Source organism: Sphaerodactylus townsendi, linkage group LG04 (assembly GCF_021028975.2).
Source record: "Sphaerodactylus townsendi isolate TG3544 linkage group LG04, MPM_Stown_v2.3, whole genome shotgun sequence".
Lineage (NCBI taxonomy): Eukaryota > Metazoa > Chordata > Lepidosauria > Squamata > Sphaerodactylidae > Sphaerodactylus > Sphaerodactylus townsendi.
The window spans coordinates 42,076,749-42,099,766 of NC_059428.1; the positions used below are offsets into that span (position 1 = coordinate 42,076,749).

General features: G+C 45.9%; 2 protein-coding genes across 3 annotated transcripts in view; one reads left to right on the top strand and one right to left on the bottom strand.

Moving 5' to 3' along the window:
* On the bottom strand, positions 1-5,609 carry RPL24 (ribosomal protein L24). The gene is made up of 6 exons (XM_048493053.1): positions 5,456-5,609; positions 5,248-5,323; positions 4,198-4,308; positions 2,247-2,383; positions 1,186-1,249; positions 1-126 (listed from the first exon to the last, which is right to left on the bottom strand). Exons 1-6 carry the CDS (start codon positions 5,458-5,460, stop codon positions 46-48), a joined length of 474 nt encoding a protein of 157 aa, XP_048349010.1. The 5' UTR covers positions 5,461-5,609; the 3' UTR covers positions 1-45.
* The window catches only part of CEP97 (centrosomal protein 97), a 27,199-nt gene continuing 9,736 nt past the window's right edge, over positions 5,556-23,018 (top strand). Inside the window, exons 1-5 of one of the 2 annotated variants that reach the window (XM_048493052.1) lie at positions 5,556-5,838; positions 9,114-9,256; positions 11,738-11,896; positions 14,441-14,542; positions 16,267-16,380. In XM_048493052.1, the coding sequence (XP_048349009.1) occupies positions 5,772-5,838; positions 9,114-9,256; positions 11,738-11,896; positions 14,441-14,542; positions 16,267-16,380 (585 nt within the window). In that variant the 5' untranslated portion in view covers positions 5,556-5,771. The remainder of the gene's footprint in view (positions 5,839-9,113; positions 9,257-11,737; positions 11,897-14,440; positions 14,543-16,266; positions 16,381-23,018) is intronic. The other variant, XM_048493051.1, reaches the window with a different exon arrangement.

The window sequence follows — 23,018 nt, forward strand, 5'->3', positions numbered from 1 at the left end:
TTACAAGTCAGTATTTATTTGACATAACCAAAACAGAATGACAAGTTAACGTTTTCCACCAACACGAGGAGCAGAAACTTTCACCGGCTTCACAATCTTCTGCTTTGGTGCAGCCTTTGAAGGTGCCTGTCAATAGAAAATAAGATATGAATCAGGATATACTATTATCAGCTGGCCATTATAAATCAGTGTATTGTTTCTAAAAGCATAGCATGGATTTCCCAAGGAGCCACGAAAAACTGTATCCACAAAATGGACTGGCAACCCTAGAAAACAAGGCAGAATTCAAAATTTCAATTTATTTTCTAGGTGTTTTAAAGATTCTGTGCTACTGTATGGTTTGTCCTCCCTCAGCTGCTGACCGGAAAAGAAGACCGGGGGGGAGGGGGGAGAAGAAATATGTACTGTCTAAAACTGTACTTATTACACTGTACTTGCTTTGAAAGTACACCAAAATCATTTTGAGAAGCCAGAATTAAGGCAGGCCTATCTTTTGAGTGCCTTTTCAGAACAAAGTCTCATGGGTAGCCAAATCCAGATGTACAGGGTGACGCTCACAGGGAGTAGTGGAGGGGCACACTAATGCATTTGCCCAATCTGCCAGCGTAAGGGGCATTCCTGCTGGAAGAGGGGACAAAGGCACAGGCAACCAGCAACCCCTCAGCTCCATGGTGGCAAATCCTGGAAGTCTGGGCTGCTGCGAGGCAACACTGGTGTCCGGTGTGAGGGTCAGGGCCAAAACATTCCCAGGGGTGGGATGGGGGAAGACAACATTCTAGCCTGGGAACATCAGCCTCTGGACCTGCAGACTTACACCACACTAAAGTGCAGCATAAGCCTGTTTGGCGATTCAGGTGGCCAGACAGTTTGTCTTCCCTCCCATCAGCAACGCCCAAAGCCCCTCCAGCAGCTGTAGTGCTTCCCCTCCATCCGCCCTGCAAATGGATTGCACCGTAAGTTCAGTAAGAACCAGAATGATGTAACTGATATGAAGTTGAGCTTAGGCCAATCACTCTTCACAACTCAAATTCTCTCAAAAGGCAATAACTCACTATTCATTAAGGACACAGGAAAATGTTAACTAGAAGAGCTATAGCTGCAGTTTTTTTTTGTTTTACTTCAAAACATCACTGAAGAAAATACACAGACATGCAGCTCATCTTTCCATTCTTTGCCAGATCTCACCTTTGTTGTAGAAGGAACTGTCTTCTTAGTTGCCTGCTTAGCTTTTTTCGCTTCCTTTGCAGCTCTGTGAATTGTTTACAAGATGACAGTTAGTGACGCTGCCAACATTCCAGAATGGCCAGATACGGGCAGCAGAAATCAACATTTGTACTTATGCATACCATTTGTATACATCACCCAAAATAAACACAAATCTTTATTACAATATAGTACTCCATGTTTGATACCTTGTTAGCAATTTACAAACATATCAAGAACAACTGTATTTTTCAACTTTCAGGATTGAACGCTGGAGATGATTTTCACAGATCGAAGGAAGGAGCATTTTGTGCGGATTCCTCTTTTCATAGCAGATCTCTCCCGCTTACTGTTCCTGAGCAGCCCCAATCCCCTAGGAGTGTTTTGGGTTGTGGTAGAAGGGGGAAGGCAAGGAAATCATGCTCATTACTGATGAATTCAAGTCATTAGTTTGTATTTAACCATGGATTTTACTCTAAAGGGTATCCCTCTCACTAGCAGACATAAGCTGCTATTCACTGAGCAAAATGATCAGTATACTTCTGAAGCACAGCATGACTACGGGGAAGGAATTATCAGCCTTTCCACCAAGCTTGAGATGAAGGCTAGAGGTAAGCATATGGTTGATGCTACTCCAAACATCCTGAAAGCAGTAAGCTCCAGCCTCCCTCCTGAGGTTACAGAAACTGACCTTGCACTTAGATCTTTACTTTGAACATGTTCCAAATTCCTCTAAAACTCAGGCTGATGTGAAACAGAAACTATTTTGCTCTGGCATTAGGGAATGCGTACAGTTCTGGTAATCATAGTTTTGATTGGCTATGGAAAACTAACATTTCCAGATTCCCATATTTTAAGACTCAGTATTACAAATGTAGTATTACAGATTCCCGTATTTTAAGACTCAGTATTACAAATCCATCAGTCTTCTCCTTGCACATCTTTTACAGTCAATGGCACAGCTCAACTAGAAAGCCAGAGAATTACTGGAAACAAATGGCACAAGTTAATGTTCTTGCTAGAAAGGGAATGTTAGGACTCACCTAATGGCTTGCTCCCTTTGAGCCTTTCGCACTTCAGGTTTTTGATTTCTCTTTGCCATTATTTCAGCCAAAGAGGCACCTGTGATTGCCCTATGGCCCTTGACAGCACGTCGGGTGCGTTTCTTTTGCACTTCTTCCTAAACCATAAAGAAATAAAGGTGCTACAAATCTACCCACACTGTAAGAGCAGAGGACCTTAATAAGTGTATCACTTCTGAATAGCCTATGACCGTGGTGGCGAACCTTTGGCACTCCAGATGTTATGGACTACAACTCCTATCAGCCCCTACCAGCATGGCCAATTGGCCATGCTGGCAGGGACTGATGGGAGTTGTAGTCCATAACATCTGGAGTTCCAAAGGTTCGCCACCACTGGCCTATGAATTAGACTGTGTACTAATTTTTAAACATAAGATCCCTCTTAGTCTCTTGATAGCTTCTCTTTAGCCCAGGGGTAGGGAACCTGCGGCTCTCCAGATGTTCAGGAACTACAATTCCCATCAGCCTCTACCAGCATGGCCAATTGGCCATGCTGACAGAGGCTGATGGGAATTGTAGTTCCTGAACATCTGGAGAGCCGCAGGTTCCCTACCCGTGCTTTAGCCTAAGGTAAAAGAGACACGTGGAACTGCTGTCAATCCTCCACCCCACCTTCCCGGAACACACACAAACATGTAAAATATATCCAGGGCCATATTCTTAATGTTTTACAGATGCAAATGTGTCACTTTCCAAAAAGATGATGATGATGATGATGATGATTATTATTATTATAATATTCGATTTGATAAACTGCCCTACCCCCGAAGGGCTCAGGGCGGTGTACAACAGAGCAATAGCAAATACAGTAAAAACAAATCGAATAATCCCAGTTAAAAATAATTCAAAACCTTTAAAACTATAGCAGCAGTAACCTTCAATAAATAGTTAATATCAGCTACTCATGCAAAAGTAACTGCTGAAGATCCAGCCAACTGACAGCAAGTCATGGCAAATTTATCAGATAAACACCACATCTTCAAATGCTATCTCAGAAATAATTGTATAAATGACAATCAACCATTCATTCCTGGGATCCTATACCTCATATCTACTTGCACTTCTCTTTGTGTGTCAGAATGGGGGTTCTCCACTGTTGCATCGTGTTCCTCTGCCACCAGGCATGTCTGCTCCGACAATCTTTTAATGATCCAAAAAGCACCCGGTATCAGAGGAATGCACTCTGCAGCAGAAGAAAGCCTCCCCAATATTAAAAAAGGGAAGGGGGACAAAGTACAGATTTGGATCTAACAGATTAAGAAAGTTATTCTCAGAAGTTGGAAATCCTTTGTCCACTAAAACATCTCACTGGCTCCAAGTCCAAAATGTAAGGATATACCAGAGGACAGGAAGTGGCTACATGTGGACTGAACTCCATTTGAATCTCAGGTTAAGTGCAATAAACAGGAGTCCACATTTTTCCCAAAGTCCTAATATTGACCCTTGCAGTCAGTTGTTTTCGTCTGGCTTTAAAGCATTTGTTTAATGCCGTTTCCTAGAACTAGCGAAAACTGGTAGCTAATTAGCTATATATGTTCATTCAACAGTGTTTAATGAGTTTCCAATCCCAAACTGCCCTTTACTTTCAATTATTCACTGCAACATCCTCCTTCAGTTTAGGGTGACAAGCTCTGATGCCCTTTTTTATTTTCATAAAAGCCACTGCTAACAAGCATCTGGTTCTGAATATCACCCAGTGATCACAGACCTGTCTGCATATAAAAGGAATTAGGAAAGGACTACACACACACAATCATTTTCTGGCCCAACTCAAGCATCATGATGCTGCATCAAGTCACCAAATTCAGTAATGAAGAATTTTCCTCTGTGAAGGAAACGCAAAGCACTATGGTCATCTTGTCTACCATTTTTCTCTTGCAGGAAATAAACTCACAAGCTAGAATGTACTTACAGACTGCCCTTTCTTGTGCTTGCGCCGGTACAGAACAGTCCAGTTGATCTGACGGGGGTTTCTCTTGGAGAGGAATGCAGACTCACATTTTGCATTAAGGAACTGAAAAACCTATAATATAATCATTATTACATCAGCTATTTAAGATTCAGTTTACATACTGCAGATATAAAAATAGAGAGTTCTACAACAGTAATTGTTAGCCTTTTCATGGACCTACCTTCAGCCCAAGCATACCAGTGTCTTAATATTTCTTACATAAAATTGCAATGCTGCTGCTCAGGCAACATTTGCAGGTCCCATTCTACCCCCTAACGGGTAACTGGTCATAGAGCAGAGTGTGTAAAATTGTGAGCTGTGAATGATCACATTATAAGGGGACCAATTATTACTAAAAGAATAAATGTGATTAAGTTACAAGAATAAAGCCTTTGTATCTAATTAAAGCCTTCTTCCACCTACAGCTACTAACAGCAGTGTTTTCTAATTCCAAAGAGACCAGGAGTTAAAATTAGGAGCTGGGAAGAGGTGATTCTGAGCTGCCTAATGCAAATTTGAAAAAGACAAGAAATACAATCTGGTGTTCAATAACATTACACATTATTAACTTGTAAACTTCTTCGGTGTTAACTGACATGACAAGTGATGGGTGTAGGTAAGGATAGCAAGGAATTTCTTTGCAAGTGGAAACCAACAATAGCAAATGTAAAAGTAGAGCCTACTCTAAAAAAAAAAAAAAATTGAAACCAATGACTTAGACCAGAGGTGAAGTGATTAGAATCTGAGACCAGAGCTGGCAACATCTACGTTCAACCACCCGTCTTTCAGCCTCTCCTACCAAAGTTCTTAGTGAGCAAACAGCCGAGAATCTCAAAATGAACTCCTTAGCGGGAAGGGCGATAATAAGGAACTAGTTAGTGGTTTAAACAGCTGCTAACCTGTTTCTGGGTCACAATGTACCAGAAATAACCAGGAGCATAGGTGATGCTGAGCCCTCGCCGAAGTCATGGCACAAGCCACAACTACTGTCAACGATTCCCTCTTCCTTACCTTCCCATCCGTGCGCGCGTAGCGGCGGCCGTGGCCGGGGTAGATCTTGTACCCACTGAAGCTGCACAACTCGACCCTGCATCGCGAGAAAAGGCCGGCGAGAAAGAAAACAGAAAAGGTTAGCAAACAGAAAAACAACCATCATGACTTACTACCCGCGTTCAACCCAGAGGATGGCACCGGATTAGACCCCCGCCCCGGTTCTTACTTCATAATGGCGGCAGCCGCTCCTATGCTGGGAACTCCAGCGGCGAAAAGGGAGAGGATGATGGGAAACAGGGTTCTATACTCGCGCGGGGTATTATGGGGAAATGCCCGTTTTCAGGGCATTATGGGACGCTTTTTCTGACAGCTATAATTAACGCCGAAAACGTTAAAAATCACAACTTATGAAGCCATAAGGTTTCAAAAGTCTCATGATTTCATATAAAATCTTTGGACAATATTTTTCGGGCGTTATTTTAACCAGCCAATCAGCATTCAGCACCGGTCCGGTTGCCTAGTGTCATTACCAAGCGGGAAGTATGGCGGCGGCAGTAGCTGCAGGAGGATCATCCTCGAGGACAGAGGCGCCTAAATCACCTATAGACGGTAGGGAAAGTATTGAGGGGTCCTTGACAGATGTGTAAGGAGAAGTATTATTGGGGGTCGCATGAGGGCAAGCCAGTACTTATATCTCACGTCGATGAGAGCGAGCGAGCAAGCAGGCTGGGACAGGTGGTGGCTTATGGGCATTGTAGTTTTTTCCTCTAATATATCTCATTTACCGTCTTTTGTTATTTTAGAATAGGACTATCGATCCCAGAAGACCTCGCGAGATGGCCGTTTTCTTTATTGTAGGGAGCGGGCGTTGTGCTTTTAAAACAACAGGGTTGTTGAAAGCCGAGGTGAAGGGTACGTTGCCCTTTTCTCGGTATGAAGATTAGTGCCACAATTACATATCAGCTCTAGTTGTCTTCAGACGGTTTTCCCTCGGCTCCTCTTTATAATAATTAGAAATTCGGTGTCTAATGACAGTTGAAGTCAGCCATCGAAACACAAAGAGACAGTAGTTTGGGGCATTGCTGTTTTTGCTTTCTTCAGTTTGACTATAGGTGTTCTGGCCTTGGTTAGAGTAGAAGATCAACTAAAGCTTTTGAATTAACTTTAATTTAGCTTATTTATTCTTTGAGTGTGCCAGTGCGACTGTGGCATGTTGCTATAAGGAAATTATTATGAGGGTCTCTGCACATATGTAGGGTATCCTGTCCTTACTTCTAAGCCATCAGACCCAGCTGCTGGGAAGAAAGAAAGGGTTTACTCTTAATATAGTGTCAAACGGGGTGGGGGGAGCATAAATTAGCCCAAGAGATTAGGAGATTGTAAAGCTGTTTTATGTTTGTTGCAGATTTCCTGGATTGTGTTTTAACAATTTATACGCCCATTCCTATTGAGTTGCCTCCTTTGCCCATTCTTTCTTTACTATGCACCATCCATGTATTTTTGGGATAGAATGTTAGATTTCCTCTGTTCTGAAAACTGAACACCTGTTCATTACTTTTTCTGTATTATGATATGTACCTTGCGTTGCAATCCTAAACAGATTACACTATTCTAAACTGAGTGGTGTCCATGGGCCTGGGGGTTTAACTCTTGATCAATGGTGTTGTCAGTTGTAGGACTGCCAACTCTAGTTTGGAAGATCTTGGGAAAGTGTCTGGAGAGGGTGGCATCTAGGGAGGCAGCACGGCAGGTCATCTTCAACTAATTCATATATTTGCTGCAATTTATATGTAACTTTTCCTAAAGTAGTCTTCCTTTTCCCGAGGGATGTTTTCTTCCCTCTTCATTAATTCTTGGTTGCTTCCACTCAGGAATCCTGCTGACAAGTCAAAAGCAAGAAGCCCTTGCATTGAAGGGAATGTCCAAGTGTGATTGTGCTAAATATTTTGAGCACAGTTCTTGACGTTCCCAAGGCTTCTTCCCTTAAACAGATTAAAAATGAGACTGTTCGAATTCCATTCAAAAGGGAAATCCATGGATGAGCTGTGGGAAGTGTCTTCTTCCATGAATAGTTCAGGGAGGAGGCAGGCCTAAGTTATGCTTTCAAAATGAAGTGGGGCAGCTTGCTGTTGTGTGCTTTTTAGTTCTAGCATGGGCAAAAAAGCAAGTTGGGCAAGTTGCACTCTAGCATTTCTATAGCATGGTGAAAGTATAGTGGAGGTGGGGGAAATTGCTGGCTACTGGGGGTCCTGGTGAAGCTGCTATTTCTGTCCTTTTATGCAGATGTGATGAGGAGGAGGGAGAGATGTGGTGAAGGCAGTACCAAGCTGTGTGGAGAAAAGGTGTCATGGATGCTGTTCCTGTCCATTGTGGTATCACTTGCAGTTGCTGTAGAGGGGAATGCTTTTGTGCCCTTATAGAGCTGCAACAATTATAAGGATATTTTGCCGCTGGATGGGTGAAACTTTACTCCTGCCATTAAAATGTTTGAATAAACAAATTACATTACATTTATTTATTTATTTTACATTGTTTCACATTTATTTATTTTACATTGTTAACATTGATTTCAAACTAGCAAACAGCCAAAAGAATCAATGGGGTGAGAACTCGCCATAATTTTCCAGATTACAGTATTGTAACCGCACCATGACCACTCTGGCCTACTTTGGGTCCTCTACCTTCTGAGATTAAATGGGTGGCAACCTGGGAGGGGGCCTTCTTGGTCATGGCATCCAAGCTCTTTCTGCCCAAAGGTAATTTGTCAGTCCCCTTCTGTCGTTATCTTCTGCCAGCGGGTGAATACTTTTTTGTTTTGTTTGGCATTCCCTCAGTGATTTCTCCTTCTAACCAGTGTTTTAGTTGGGGGGAGGGGGGTTGTATATTTTTTAACTGTTTTTAATGGTTTTAGTGTCATGTGCTTTTGTGAGGATTGATATTAATAGTATTAAAATGTGAACGTATCATGTATGTTTTGGTGGCCCTTGTGAGGGCAGAAAGGTGGAATATAAATGTTGTAAATAAATAATTATTAAATCCATTGCCTGTGAGTGAAGTTAATTTAATTTTCCCAACATAAGAACATAAGAACTAGCCTGCTGGATCAGACCAGAGTCCATCTAGTCCAGCACTCTGCTACTCGCAGTGGCCCACCAGGTGCCTTTGGGAGCTCACATGCAGGATGTGAAAGCAATGGCCTTCTGTTGCTGCTGCTCCTGAGCACCTGGTCTGCTAAGGCATTTGCAATCTGAGATCAAGGAGGATCAAGATTGGTAGCCATAGATCGACTTCTCCTCCATAAATCTGTCTAAGCCCTTTTTAAAGCTATCCAGGTTAGTGGCCATCACCACGTCCTGTGGCAGCATATTCCAAACCCCAATCACACATTGCGTGAAGAAGTGTTTCCTTTTATTAGTCCTAATTCTTCCCCCCAGCATTTTCAATGAATGCCCCCTGGTTCTATTTAAAACAGTAGCTACAGGTATAATGTTGAGCTAAATGAAATAGGCACTGACATATTCAGATCTAGATCAGCAGCTGTCAAAGGAAAATGTGCTAGTCAGCAATTTCTCTCACTAGCTGATTGGATAGTGACTCTATATAACTGTCTAACAAAGTGAGTGTGGTGTAGCGTTGTTGGAGTTTAGTTTGAGTGGGAGTGTATGATTGCTGGCAGCTGGACAGCCGGAGAGCGGAGAGTAAAGTGAAACTGAACTGCACTATAAATATTTCTTCTGCACTAAGATAAAGCCTTTCTTTGGAAAAGAGCAACTTGTGCTGTTTGATTCTTTTCTCCTGGGCAAGCCGGCGGGGGAGCTTCCAGTGCGTTTATATTGCTGCGCTAATATATAAAGCTAACTTGAATCTTTACTCTGTACTCACAGGTTCAATAACTAATTGGTCAGGGCAAGGATTACAAAAACTGGGACCAACATTGCCCTGTGAAGAAAATACACATACTTTGATCCTGGATAAAAACCAGTTAATTAAATTGGAGCATCTGGAGAAATGCAGGAACTTGATGCAGGTTAGTTGTACATGTCTGTGATATACTCATGCTATGGTTGTTAGGATATCTTTGGTTTATAGGTACTGGGGGGAAAACCTAGACAAGCAGATCCTTAAAAATTAGGAAATATAAATACTCTAGCCTCAAAATATTAAAATACAATTCTTTGAAAGATTTTAATAAAAATTACATTGAAGTGCTAGCAACTTTAACATTTTTAAAATTTATATTCGCTGGAGTTCCCACCAGGGGCATAACGAGGCAAACTGTAGCCCTGGGCAAAACCTGAGTTAGATGCCACCCCCCATGAGCAGCCACTCCACCACGACCAAAATGTTTTTTGCACCAGGACATTGGTGCCTGCAGGGGGTGCATTTTTAGACATATCAGCACCAAAATTTCAGCGTATCATCAGGAGACTGCCGTTATGCTACCCCCTCCCCCCAGTTTGGTGAGGTTTGGTTCAAGGAGTCCAAAGTTATGGACTCCCAAAGGGGGTGCCCCATCCCCCATTGTTTCCAATGGGAGCTAATAGGAGATGGGAGCTACAGTTTTGAGAGTCCATAACTTTGGCCCCCCTGAACCAAACTACACCAAAACTGGGGTATCATCAGGGCAGTCTCCTGATGAGACCCTGAAAGTTTTGAGACTGTGACTTTAGAAATGTGCCCCCCCAGCCTGCAACCCCCATTGACAGCAATACAGAAAACTCAATGCAGAACAAAGATTCTGGGCCAACATCTGGGATGTTCCTGCAGGGGGAGCATTTTTGGATGTATCGGCACCAAAATTACAGGGTATCATGTGGAAACTGTCCTGATGGGACCTCCCAATTTTGGTGCAGTTTGGTTTCGGGGGATCAAAGTTATGGACTCTCAAAGGGGTGCCCCATCCCCCATTATTTGCTAAGGAGATGGGGCTACCTTTTGAGGGTCCATAACTTTGGACCCCCTGAACCAAGCTGCACCAAACTTGGGGGGTCCCAACAAGACAGTCTCCAGATGAAACCCTGAAACTTTGGTGCCGATACATCCAAAAATGCGCTCCCTGCAGGAACATCCCAGGAACATCCCAGAAATTTGCCCAAGAATCTTTGTTCTGCATTGAGTTTTCTGCATTGCTGTCAATGGGGGTTGAAGGCGGGGGGGGGGGGGCATTTCTGAAAGGCACAGTCTCAAAACTTTCAGGGTCTCATCAGGAGACTGCCCTAATGATACCCCCCAGATTTGGTGCAGTTTGGTTCAGGGGGACCAAAGTTATGGACTCTCAAAACTGTAGCCCCCATCTCCTATCAACTCCCATTGGAAACAATGGGGGATGGGGCACCCCCTTTGGGAGTCCATAACTTTGGACTCCTTGAACCAAACCTCACCAAACCTGGGGGGTAGCATAACGGCAGTCTCCTGATGATACGCTGAAATTTTGGTGCTGATATGTCTAAAAATGCACCCCCTGCAGGCACCAATGTCCTGGTGCAAAAAAACATTTTGATCGTGGTGGAGTGGCTGCCCATGGGGGGTGGCATCTAACTCAAGTTTTGCCCAGGGCTGCAGTTTGCCTTGTTATGCCCCTGTTGCCACGGCTGTATTTATGGAGTTGCTGACCAATCCCCCAAATGGCAGCTGAGATTTTACAGTTGGTTGGTATAAATTTACATGACAACCATAAGATCTCACACTTTTAAAAAGTCTTTCTCTTGATTTTTCAGATTTTTCTTCAAACCTTAGAGGGTGCACCAATAACTGTAGTTTCTCCCAAAGTGTTGTAATTAAAATGTTTTACAAATAACTCTGTAAGTTCATGGAAGCAATTTTATGCAGTCTCCATAGCTTTCTTCTTTTTTTCTGGCCTCAGTCATATATGCTATGCTGCAAGAAGCTTTTAAATGTCTTCTAATTTTTGGAGGTATCTTGTCTGACAGTGCAAACATAATCTGTATCTCCTGAATACCATTGCTCAACTGGAACTCCTCCTTTGGGAATCTGTATCTCAGTGACAGCATCAGATTCAGTCCCCAGCATCTCAAGTTAGAAGGATCAATTAGTGGATGATATAAAAGAGTCTCCATGAAATCTTGGAGAGCCTTTGCGTAATAGACAACACTGATCTTGACAGATCATTTGTTTGGATTCATGTGTCTTGTCCTATCAGTCTAACATTTTGGAGTCAGGGAAGGTTACAACTTCTGTCCCTCGAATTTTGTGCGATAAATTAATCTTGTAAAGTGTCTCTGTGTAACAATGGAACAATTTAGCCTTTCTTTAAAAACTATAGGAAAAAAACAATTTTCTGAGATAGTGATTCACACAAGTGTGTTTTCACCTAATTATCTTTTCCACACTTAGTGTATTTCTGCTATGAATTAATTTAAAAGCTATCAATTGTGCATTGTGAGCTTTTTGAAAACATCATAAATTGACAGTTGAGTGGAAATGAGATATAATGCTGTCATGATTGGTTGGTGCCCTGTTGACCACAATGCCTTATTTTACTTCACAGTTGTCTGTTGCAAATAATCGGCTGGTACGCATGATGGGAGTAGCTAAACTCACTCAGCTTCAGGTATTAAACTTGCCTCACAACAGTATTGGTTATGTAGAAGGACTGAAGGATCTAGTGCACTTGAAGTGGCTGAACCTGGCAGGAAATAATTTAAAGGTAAAATTTTGTACATTTTCTGTCAGAATATAACTAACTAATTTTGACAAAAATTATGTGTAGTTTAATTGTTCCCACTTAAACTAATAAAGCTTTGAATTTAATTGTATTACCGTGTTTTCCTGAAAATAAGACAGTGTCTTATATTAATTTTTGCTCCCAAAGATGCGCTATGTCTTATTTTCAGTGGATGTCTTATTTTTCTGTGTTCTGTTCGTCGGGCGTGCTTCCAAACAAAAACTTTGCTACGTCTTACTTTCGGGGAATGCCTTATATTTTGCACTTCAGCAAAACCTCGACTACATCTTATTTTCAGGAGAAGTCTTATATTCGGGGAAACAGGGTATGTGTTGCAGTTTGCTTTGTGATGTTAAGGCTGCTGGGATGCATTTTAAAAAAGCATGACATAGGAACTGACAAACCAAAATGAATGCCAAGTAAAGGCATGCATTTTAGTGCAGTGCTGAAGGAATAAATAAAATTGCTTGTTTCAAGCAGTGCTAAAAACTGGGCCTATAGAAATGTGTTTGGCCACAACTCAACAATAGTTGAGTTCTTAGAATCCATTTTTAGTGGTGTGTGATAGCTCTTCAGATTTCAGGGACCTGTTTTGTTATACTGTCTTTCATGTTTAGGTTAGTGTGTGGAATTGTTGCCCAACTGCAAATGCATGAAAACAGGATTCCTGAACACATGGCAAAATGTTGATTTTCCCTAGAGGAGAGTCAGGAAAACAGGAAGTGTGGTTCACCCATTTGGATCTACCTGCCAAAGGGGATGTGATAGATGGGCATATGAGAGGAATGGGATATGAGGGGAAAGTTCCCCTTGGCAGGGATCAGAACAAGTTCCAGGAGGGGCAAGATCCTTAACTCTGGATTGGGAGTGGGAGGGGGTTTCACTTAGGCAGAAGTATTAAAAGGTGAACTCTTTCTTTGTCTGGGTTCAAACACATTGCCCAGATGCTGTGACCAGAGATGTGTTTGTTCCATCTAAAGGTGCATAATGTAAATTAGTTAGATATATGTTTTCTTTTTATTTCCTTAGATTTTGTATTCTACTATTGTATATGAGCTCTAGTTCAATTTTCAGTAATGAAGTTTCTTTCCTGCTTAAGAGAGCAGACTGTGTCTGAAATCCCACCCACATACTAAGACCACTCACACATGCTAAGGACATACACCTACAGGAGGAGCGAAGGTAATTGGAAGCTCTGCCCTTTGTCCTTGCTCAGAGGAAGCCTTAGCAGAATACCCAAAGGCACTGGCTATTGAGAGGATGGGTTTTTTTTTTAATCTTGGAGTGGTGGCAAGAAGAGAAAACACAATTTTACATGCAGGCAATCACACAACATGCATGTGAGAACACACAGACCCAGTGCAGGAATGTGACAAACACTACATGCAAATTCTTGGTAGGTGAATCGGTCGACAATTTATTTGCAGCACATGGTGTCATTAGAAATCAAGTTTAACACCTGTGAGTTAATTGTTTTTACACAAATGTAACAAAAACTATTGTTGCTGGAATAATTGCTTATTATGATGTCAAGCATTATACCTGAATGAGGCCTGAGAATATTCATCTTTATTTTTTAGGAAGTATGTTTGTAGCATGTATTTTGGCAGAGGGAAATTTATTGATGAAGAAACAAGAAGTTGTCTTAGCAGTATTTTCAGAGCCACTTTCCCTAAATCTCTAATTTTACTCACATTTTTTTGTCTCTCTCCCTGTACATCAGCACCACACTCCAGTGGCGAAGCCACCAGGGGGCTGGGGGGCATTGCGTAACACACTGGGCGCACCGATTCTGGTCGCATGGGGGGCAGAAAAATCCGCGGCCCCCGTGCTCCTCACGCAGCGCCCCCTGCCCCCCCTTCCGCGGCTCCCCTCCGCCCCCCCCACTTACTTTTAGGAATGGAAAATCTCATAGAAGAAGCCTGCATGCATTGCCTGGGCCTGGTGGGAACTACATTTCCCAGGGGTTCCTGGGAAATGTAGTTTCCACCAGGCCCAGGCAACGTAGGCAGATTTCTTTGGCCTGCTCCTTTCCTAAAAGTAAGTGGAATGAAGTGCCACGAGGGGGGCTGCTGCGGGGGAAGGGGCGGGGGCGCCACGGGGTTGCCGCAGGGGCAAAAAAGCCAGAGTGTGCACCGGGCGCACTCTGGCCTAGCTACTCCTCTGCCCCACTCCCACACTCCCCCCCCCATCCCATTTTTCCTTCTCTGACTACTGCCCTACTCTGGGCCTTAACATTTCCAAATTCTTTAAATTCTTTAAAATACTGCACCCAGAATGAAATATGTAATCAGTCTTAATACTTATTCTAGTGACCATATTCTGTTTTTGTGGGTGAATTTTTTTTAGTATGGAATTTCAGAATACCTCAAGTGATAGTTATGTGATCTACAGGCTTTTTGGCATAGTTTGACATTTAAAAGGCAAGAAGTTGTGCTGCAATCTTATTCTGTAGTTGATTGAGACACTTGTATAATAATTTTGTAAATGGTTATGACTGCTAAAAATATTTTTATGTTCCTGTAGATTATGGACCAACTCAACAACTGCACATCTCTTCAACACCTTGATTTATCAGACAACAATATATCCCACATAGGTGATATCTCAAAGCTTTCCTCTCTGAAGGTAAATGTTGCTTGGTTATTTTATTTGGTTTTAGGTTTTTTTGGCTGAAAGTTGCTCATCATTAAAGCTTATGAATGTAGTCAGGCATCACAACCGAACCTTTGTTCTCATTTCCTTTTTTAAAATATATTTTCTTATTTTTCCACAAAATAGAAAAAATACAGGGAAAAAGAAGAAACAATTGATCTGCATTAACAATTAGTTGAACAATTCAAAATGTAATAAAAACTTGATAACATAAATTTGGCAGTCCCTTCATACTACCATACTTTTTAAAAGATATACATAGACCTATGCTCTTATACATTAAAATAATATTAGTAAAACATAAATTTAACACTGCTTTGTATGTTATAATATTTAAGGTAAGGCTCTCCATTTACTTTTAATTCATATTCTGGGCTTCTATTCAATTAATTTTGCCATACAAAAGTATTCTCTCATTGTAATTTCCCAGTTCTCTTAAGCAAGAATTCTTTCAAATTTCCATATATAGGCACCAGTTACTTTTGCTACAATTGGTAAATTAATTCATATTAAAATTGTATGTTAGAGAAGTATATATTAATTTGTACATCAAAATCATATTGTATGCTGTCCCACTGAAAGATAAAAGAAGATTTGTATATTTATCCGCCACTAACTGGATCTTCTGGGGGTCTCAGAGCCTACATAGTTCAGTGGAATAGAGTATAGGACTCAAGTGGAACATTCCACAGCAAAGAAGGTCCAGTTAGTGGTGGTTGCATATACAAATCTCCTTTTATCTTTCAGTGGGACAGAGTATAGTAGGGTATAGACTTGTGCTCTAAGAACACCAAGTATCATCCTAACCAATAAATGGAATGTCGCAACAACCAACTCTCCACCAATTGGCAAGCAAGACTCATGACGTCAGGCCCAGCAAAGCCCTTCTGGCTTGCCCCACCCCCAACAGGCCATCCGTGCTGATGCAGCAGCAGAACCTTGATACCTGCTGCTCCGCTGGCTCGCAAAGCCCTCCTGGTTCTCCCTACCTAAATCATCGCCATTCCATCCTCCCACCCCAAGCCACATCTTTCCGCCTTCCCCCACTCCAAACCTCACCTTTCTGCCCACCATCACCCCAAGCCTCACCTTTTCACCCTCCCCCTAGCCTCATCTTCCCACCTACCTAACCCACACTTTTCCAACCTTTCCCACCCCCAAACCACAGACTCAGGACCAGGTAGGTGAGAAGCATTGTGCCGGGGGGGGCAGGGGCTGCTACAGCCCCAGTGAAGCCCACTACTGGGAGAAATGCTTGCTCTCCCACCCTTTTCTGAGGTCCATTTCATCTCTCCTGCAATGGACTTTGCTGCTAGTTCTCAATAATATAGAGAAACAAAGAGAAAAGATGGGGTGAAAGCAGGTGGCATGCAGTGTAACTGAACCAAGGGTTAGTCCAAAAAGCTCTGGGAATGCAACCAACATAATTTCCTGGCTACAAATGCTTTTCATACTTTGCAGTTCTTTCAAGAATTTCCAAGTTAAATACGTTTGTGGACATGAAGGTTAAAATATTTTCTTTGTGATACAGAAACTATTGAGAAACAGCCAATTTAGTGTTTGCATGTACTAGTTTGTCAGAGGGTTGGTTTTCATGGCATTTAGACAGCTCTTTTGGAACATTCAAAGCAATTAATGTAACACTGTTAAAACACTTCTACCTGTTGTACTTCCCACCCCTCTTGTTATCCCTCAAGACTCTTTTGCTGCATGGAAATATCATAACATCACTGCGTACAGCTCCTGCTTCTTTACCTCAAGGTCTTGCTATACTTTCTTTGGCAGAAAATGAAGTCAGAGACTTAAATGAGGTAAGAACTGCATATCTCAACCATAGCAAATGAGTCATTCTCTAGGTACCTTTTTCAGAGAGATCAAAATAAAGCTGAAAGAGAAGCACAAATAGCTATCACTGCAGTTTTTAGTTTCATATTTATATCCATAAATAGGAGGGGGAGCTGTGTATACGCACTGGCACAAAACAGATGCCAGCTGTAAAATTCCAAAAAGAAGATGTAGTCGTGACCGCGAGGTCAGCGCAAGAATGAGACGAGACCGCTTCGAATGAGACGAGACTGGTGGAGAGTGCCAGCAGCGGGAGCGCGGGTGTCCGTGTTCCTAGCGACTCTCCCGCGTGCTGGTTCCTGGCACCTTTTATTATGATTCTAACGGGGGCGTGTAGAAGGGCGGAACGGGGGGGATTCCGGGAGAGCGGGAGAGCGGGAGACTGAGAGATCATCATGTGATGCATGATCTCATCTGGCTGCTACGTGCGGAGAGGAGCATCAGCGTCTGGGCCTAATCCTCACCTGGGGGCAAGACCATTGTCCCTTTGTCCGGGACACCCGGTGGTTGTGAGCCAGGTAGTTCATGACCTGTGACTCATCGGGGGATGAGGGGTGTAGGCGCGGTGCGACCAGAAGGCCGTAGGAGCGCCGGTGTGCCAGCGCTCTACTTACGGTGCTGCTGGGTCAGCAGTGCATCCCTACATCTCCTCCTTTTTTACATTTAGAAGGGAGGCCGAAATGCTAGGGGGCGATTTAAGGGGACGCTCGTCTCCTCCGCCGTTTGGCCAAGCTGGCCGAGCTGCTTGTGCAACATTAGAACTTGGTTGCGATGTAAGGGAAAGTCGAGGGGTTTCTTACACATGTTACAGGCAATATTAGGTATACATTGAATGAAACAAGATCCGACGATGAGGCACACAATCAAACCAATGCAGAGCTGTACAATAACACTTAACCATCCCCCCAGTAGCCAGCTCCAAAGGGCTGACCACCAGTGGGGCAAAACGTCATACTTCAGATTAGATACAACATCTTGCAGTTCACGCACTTTCATATGAATCAAATGGGAATTATCAGAAAGATTAAAACAACACATATCATGTACATTCTCACAACCTTGGTGATGCAATAACAACAACTAATCAATAGCGATTATCTAAAGTCGCTTGACAAAGTTCCTGCTGCTCGGAGGCCAGAGCATCCAGAGCAATGGAGGTGGAGTTGATGGACTTCACAAGGGCACAGGCCAGCCAGCCAATGGTCTTAGCGTTGTAAGAAGCGAGTCCGGGGACTCCCACTAGGGAAGTCGCGAGGGAGACGAACTCCGCTTCGGAGAGGGCAACCGCGTTGCTCCGGCAAGAGGGGTCGAGGGGCAGAGTGGAGCGGCGGCGACGGCGTCCGGGCTCCCAGGGTGGAGCCTGAGGCAGGACGATGGTGAGGCGGCTAAGGCAACAGAGAGTCCCGGCAGAAAGCCGAGCAGGAATGTAGTTGAAAGTTCTCTCCCCGCAAGTCCAGAACCAACCCTTGGGGAGCAAGATATTTCCATACATGGGGGGAATGTCCTCCATGCGCATGCAGTTCCAGTTGGCCGAGCCGGTGAATGGGCCCGGGTCAGTCTCTCGTCTTGCCGCGCCGGCAATGCGGGCGCAAGTATTGGACTTGTGATTGGCGACAGTCTTGGTGATGAGGGAGAGAGCGCCAGCCGGGAGGGTTTGGACTACGGGTCCCCAGTCAGCACTCATAGAGTACTTGATGGATGAAGCATTCATAAAGGGGCTTAAACCAGACTCCGCTAGGAAGTCTCCAGGGGCTTTGCAGACGGGGAGCAGGCAGGAGCTTAGCAGGCTCCCGACTCCTAGGTATTGGCCCAGGCAGAAGGACGAAACGTTGGCAGCGGCAGCAAATTGCTTCCAGATGTTGGTTTGGTCAAAGCTCGTCAGGGGGTGGCCGACTGCCACTGGCAGGAGGCAGCAGAGCAGGCAAAGGATGGTGGCCGCCGAGTTGGCAGTGATGATTGCAAAGAGGGCGGCACAGAGGTTCTCGGGCGTCTCGGGCTTGCTGGCGCAGCAGCTCTTGAGCTTGGCTGGCGGTTGCTTTGACATTCCCCCAGGTCATCCGGGTCCTTGGACCGTCTGGGCGTCGGTGGCGGCGTTCCCGTTGAGGCCGCTGGACGGGATCCTCCAGAGAGATGCGTTCCATCTCCGGGATGGGGTTGTTTTCCTCCTGGTGCCATTCCATGGGCTGGCCCGTCATGGCGAGTCGGGATCTACTGGAGATCTGTAGGAAGAAGGACTGAAACACACCCCCTTCCCCAGGTTATAGGAGGGGGCCGGATCCTGCCAGGCTTGGAGAGCCGATGGCGGGAGGTCAAAATCAAGTTTTGTTGGATTTAGTGTTTGATATAAGACGACTATATACGAAGGCTTATCTTGCAGCCTGCGTAAGGGTTGCTTCTAATGCAGTCTACTGGGGGCCGCCCACTCCTCTTTCTTTAAATTGTTTGACAGGAAGGGCAGAGGGTAGGCGATCCTGATGGAAGCTGGCTTCAGAGCGTCATCAGGGTGCGTCAAAGCGAGGGTCCGAGCCTCGAGGGAGGAGGGGGCAAGCGGACCCTGGGGGAATTGTGGGTATGCATGCTAAATTTGCAACACAAAAGAGGGCTTGGATGCGCTTTTGGGTGGTGGATGCATCCAGGAGACAAAGCAATTAGGCGATTAGGGGTGAATTTCACACACAAAAGGGGGAGGGGGTATTTCTTTGCAGGGAAAATATACTTACCGTGACCTTGGTGGTTAACGCCGAGAGGCTGGAAATGGTGCTGAATTTGTAATCAAATTATCTTGGGGAATTGCCACCCGCCGAAACCGCTCCTTAAGGGGCGGCTTCGGCCAAGCGCCTGGCCTTGCACACTGTGTTCATACAGCCGCCAGGCGCTGGGCAACCACAACCCACACAGGTTATGTGTGAATTTGGTGCGGCAGCATCCCCTTGACTAGAGGCCTGCCCTGGCCGCCGAAACCATTCCTTAAGGGGCGGTTTCGGCTAAGCGCCCTGGCGATGGTAGCCACAAGCCAAACAGGTTTGTTAGGGGCATAGTGGCGGCAGCCTCCTTTTTAAACTGGGGCCTGTCCTGGCAGTGCTGCGGTACCAGGACGGGCCCAGATTTTAATCCAGGGAGGGCCAGTCAGCCAATTGGCCCTCCCGCTTTGCTGGTTGAAAAAATAGAGGGAAGAGAGAAGGAAAAAAAGGGGGGGAATAGTTTCCTTGCGGAAGTTCGAAAATGAGTTCAGAAGGCACAATTAGGATCAATAATCTGTGTGATGGGTTTATCCATCCCAGACTAGGGTCGTTTTGACCTGGCTCATGAGATCCCTTCCCCAGAGATTGACATGGATGTCCAGAATGATGGGGCGGACTGTGAGCTGCCGCTCGAGCCCTGGGCTATGGACCGTGAGCGGGCGGATGCTCCGTCTTACGGTTTGTTTTCCCCCCACCCCCCAGATGTGCGGACAGGTCTCGGTTGGCCACTGGTCAGGCCACTCGGCTGCTCTGATGACGGTCACATCAGCACCGGTGTCCACCAGGCCCTTGAACAGACACCCCTCCACGGTGAGCTCCAGATATGGGCGGGAGCTTCCGATGGGTGTCTCCACCGCTGCGATGGTAGTACTGGCTGCGCCCTGATGGCTGCCGGGGCTTGTGGCCTTTATTGCGTTGATGGCGGGCAGCGCATGGGGCAGGAGGATCAGCTGTGCGCAGCTGGTTCCGCTGGGCAACTCCTGCGGGATGTTCGTCCAGACTTGGAGATGGATGGGTCCCTGGTGCGTGGAGTCGATTACTCCGGGGACGATGAACAATTCCTGTTCAGCGGCGGAGGCCTTTGGCAGCACCAGCCCAATGGTCCCGGTAGGGATGGGGTCGCCATACTGGGTTGGGGCGACGAGGACCTCGTGGGGGAACTTGAAGGAGATGGGCTGGGTGCACGTGAGCGAGATGCCACGAGAGGGGGTGGTTTGGGTGTGGGTCTTGGTGTTTGGGCCTGTTCTAGTACTCTCCTCCTTGGTCCTGGGCTGGGGAGATGCCCGGGCGCAAGTTTCCCGATGGGCAGTCGCTTCTCCAGTGGAAGCCTCTCTGGCACCGGGGGCATCGGGTTTTTGGCAGCCTCGGGGGCCTTCGTCTCTTGGGGGAAGACCCTCCTCCATCGGGATTGTAGGCCCCCCCGCCGGGCTGCCTACACTCCCTCCGGAAGTGTCCTGACCTGCCGCAATTAAAGCAATCATCCTGGGGCTGTCCCCTGGCGGTGGAGAGTGCTGCGGCGAGAAGGCTAGCTTGGTGGGCGGAGGATCCGATGTCCTGGCAAGCCTTAAGCATGTCGGTCAGTTCAGGATCTTTGCCTAGGCCCGTCATTGCTCTGCGGCACTCAGTGGAGGCGTTCTCCTTGGCGAGGCGCATGAGGAGCTCGTTTTGGGCCTCCTCGCTATCTACCTGCCTCTTGAGAGCCTCCTGGAGCCTGTTCACAAATTCAGCGTAGGGCTCTTGGGGTTTTTGCCGGATGGCGGAGAAACTTTGGGTTGGCTGGCCGGCATTGGGAACCTTGATAAACGCCTTGTAGGCGCATTCAGAGGCGACCGTAAGGGTGGCCTCTGGCAGAACAATCTGATCGTTGGGGTTGGCGAAGGCATCAAAGCCGTAAAGTTGCGCGGCGGTGTAGGCGCCGCCCGATGGCGGCTCCCCTAGAGACATTGCTGGCGGAACTCGCTTTCCTAGATCACATATTGTGCAGGGCTCAAAAGCATGCGAAGGTGGTCTTCCAGTCATCCGGAACCATTAGGTGATTCCTTGCGACTGCCTCTAGCATGCCTCTCACATAGGGCTGGTGACTCCTACGTCTCGCATCGCTTTGCGGAGCTCGGTGAGGATGTTATAGCCTAAAGGGCGGTACTCGACAACCTGCCGAATAACGCCATCCTCCCCTCGGTATCCGTGAAGTGAACGGGGCATAGAGCGAGGATATCGGCATCGTCTTCCGTCAGGGTTTCCTTTTTTCGCAGGTCGTGGCTAATACGTTCTGCGAGGGTTTTGAAACCCGCGCCATTACGTGGCGCTGACGGAGGTGCTATGGCTTCAGAAAATGAAGGCGGAGCAAGGGGAGGCGGCCGAGCCGCGGGAGAATTTGAGGGAGGCAGGGGAGCAAGGGGGGCAGAAGGAGGACAGGCGTCCAATTTAGAGGATAGAGAAAATTCCAGGGGTGAAACTGAAGTTGAAAGATCGAAAGGAGGGCGGCCTACAGCAAGGGAGCCATAGGTCTGCAGGCTGATGGCGACATAGCATTGTCTCCACGTCAGTAGCAGTGACACCGGCGCGCGAGGCTCTGTGTGAAGAGTGCGCCCGATGTTTTCCCAATCCTTAAGATTCAATGTCCCCCCCCCTCCGGGTACCATGGACATTGAGCTTCAATCTCCTCAACCAATTTGCGCAGCTCCCCTCTCTTTACGGGCACCCTGCCGCGTTTCGCTAACGCTTTTAGTTCGTTAACGTGCTTGTCATAACCCCTGCTTTTGCAAGCTCCCATACTTACCGGTGTTCCGTCGGACGAGAGAGTGTCCTAGGACTCGGGTCCCTGGATGTGCTGATCCAGCGGACGGGCGATACCAAAGGTAAGTCCCTGGATGCGACGATCCAGCGGACGTCGGTACCGCGGCCCTTTCCCAGGCGACGGTAAGCAGGGTGGAGGTTCGAGGATTCCCGGGTTTCGGCACCAGCTTGTAGTCGTGACCGCGAGGTCAGCGCAAGAACGAGACGAGACGCGGTGATAACATCTGGTGGAGAGTGCCAGCAGCGGGAGCGCGAGTGTCCGTGTTCCTAGCGACTCTCCCGCGTGCTGGTTTCTGGCACCTTTTATTATGATTCTAACGGGGGCGTGTAGAAGGGCGGAACGGGGGGAATTCCGGGAGAGGGGGAGAGCGGGAGACTGAGAGATCATCATGTGATGCATGATCTCATCTGGCTGCTACGTGCGGAGAGGAGCATCAGCGTCTGGGCCTAATCCTCACCTGGGGGCAAGACCATTGTCCCTTTGTCCGGGACACCCGGTGGTTGTGAGCCAGGTAGTTCATGACCTGTGACTCATCGGGGGATGAGGGGTGGGGGCGTGGTGCGACCAGAAGGCCGTAGGAGCGCCGGTGTGCCAGCGCTCTACTTACGGTGCTGCTGGGTCAGCAGTGCATCCCTACAAGAAGATATGTTTAGGGGATATTAAAAGTGGTTTTCCCAGAAGACTCAGGGTCATTCTGTCAGACAGATGCAATTTCTATAATTAAAATATAAAGTTCCTTTCCATATAGGTGCATATCCTAATCCTTATCTAACTCTCATAATTATCCCAATTAATGGTGTGTCCTTACAAAACCCTGTTTAAGTTGATCCCTTTGGGGATGAGGCGGCCTATAAGTTTCATTAATAAATAAAAATAAATAAAATAAATAAATCCCAAATATCCACATATTTTGATGCCTCTTTTCCAGGTTAAACAGTGATATCAATTTGTGCATTTGAGCTGTGGTCCGTGATTGTTTTATGGATCAGATATATTTACATTCAGTTAATATTGTTAGAGCTAAGAGTTTTAGAATAGTTTGTGTTGTATGATCACAATGGCCATT

Excerpts from the sequence above, each read along its gene's own strand:
- RPL24 (XM_048493053.1), bottom strand. Across the intron at positions 2,384-4,197 it reads AGCACAAGAAAGGGCAGTCT|GAAGAAGTGCAAAAGAAACG; the intron begins GTAAGTACATTC and ends TTTATGGTTTAG. Across the intron at positions 1,250-2,246 it reads CAAAGGGAGCAAGCCATTAG|AGCTGCAAAGGAAGCGAAAA; the intron begins GTGAGTCCTAAC and ends AACAATTCACAG.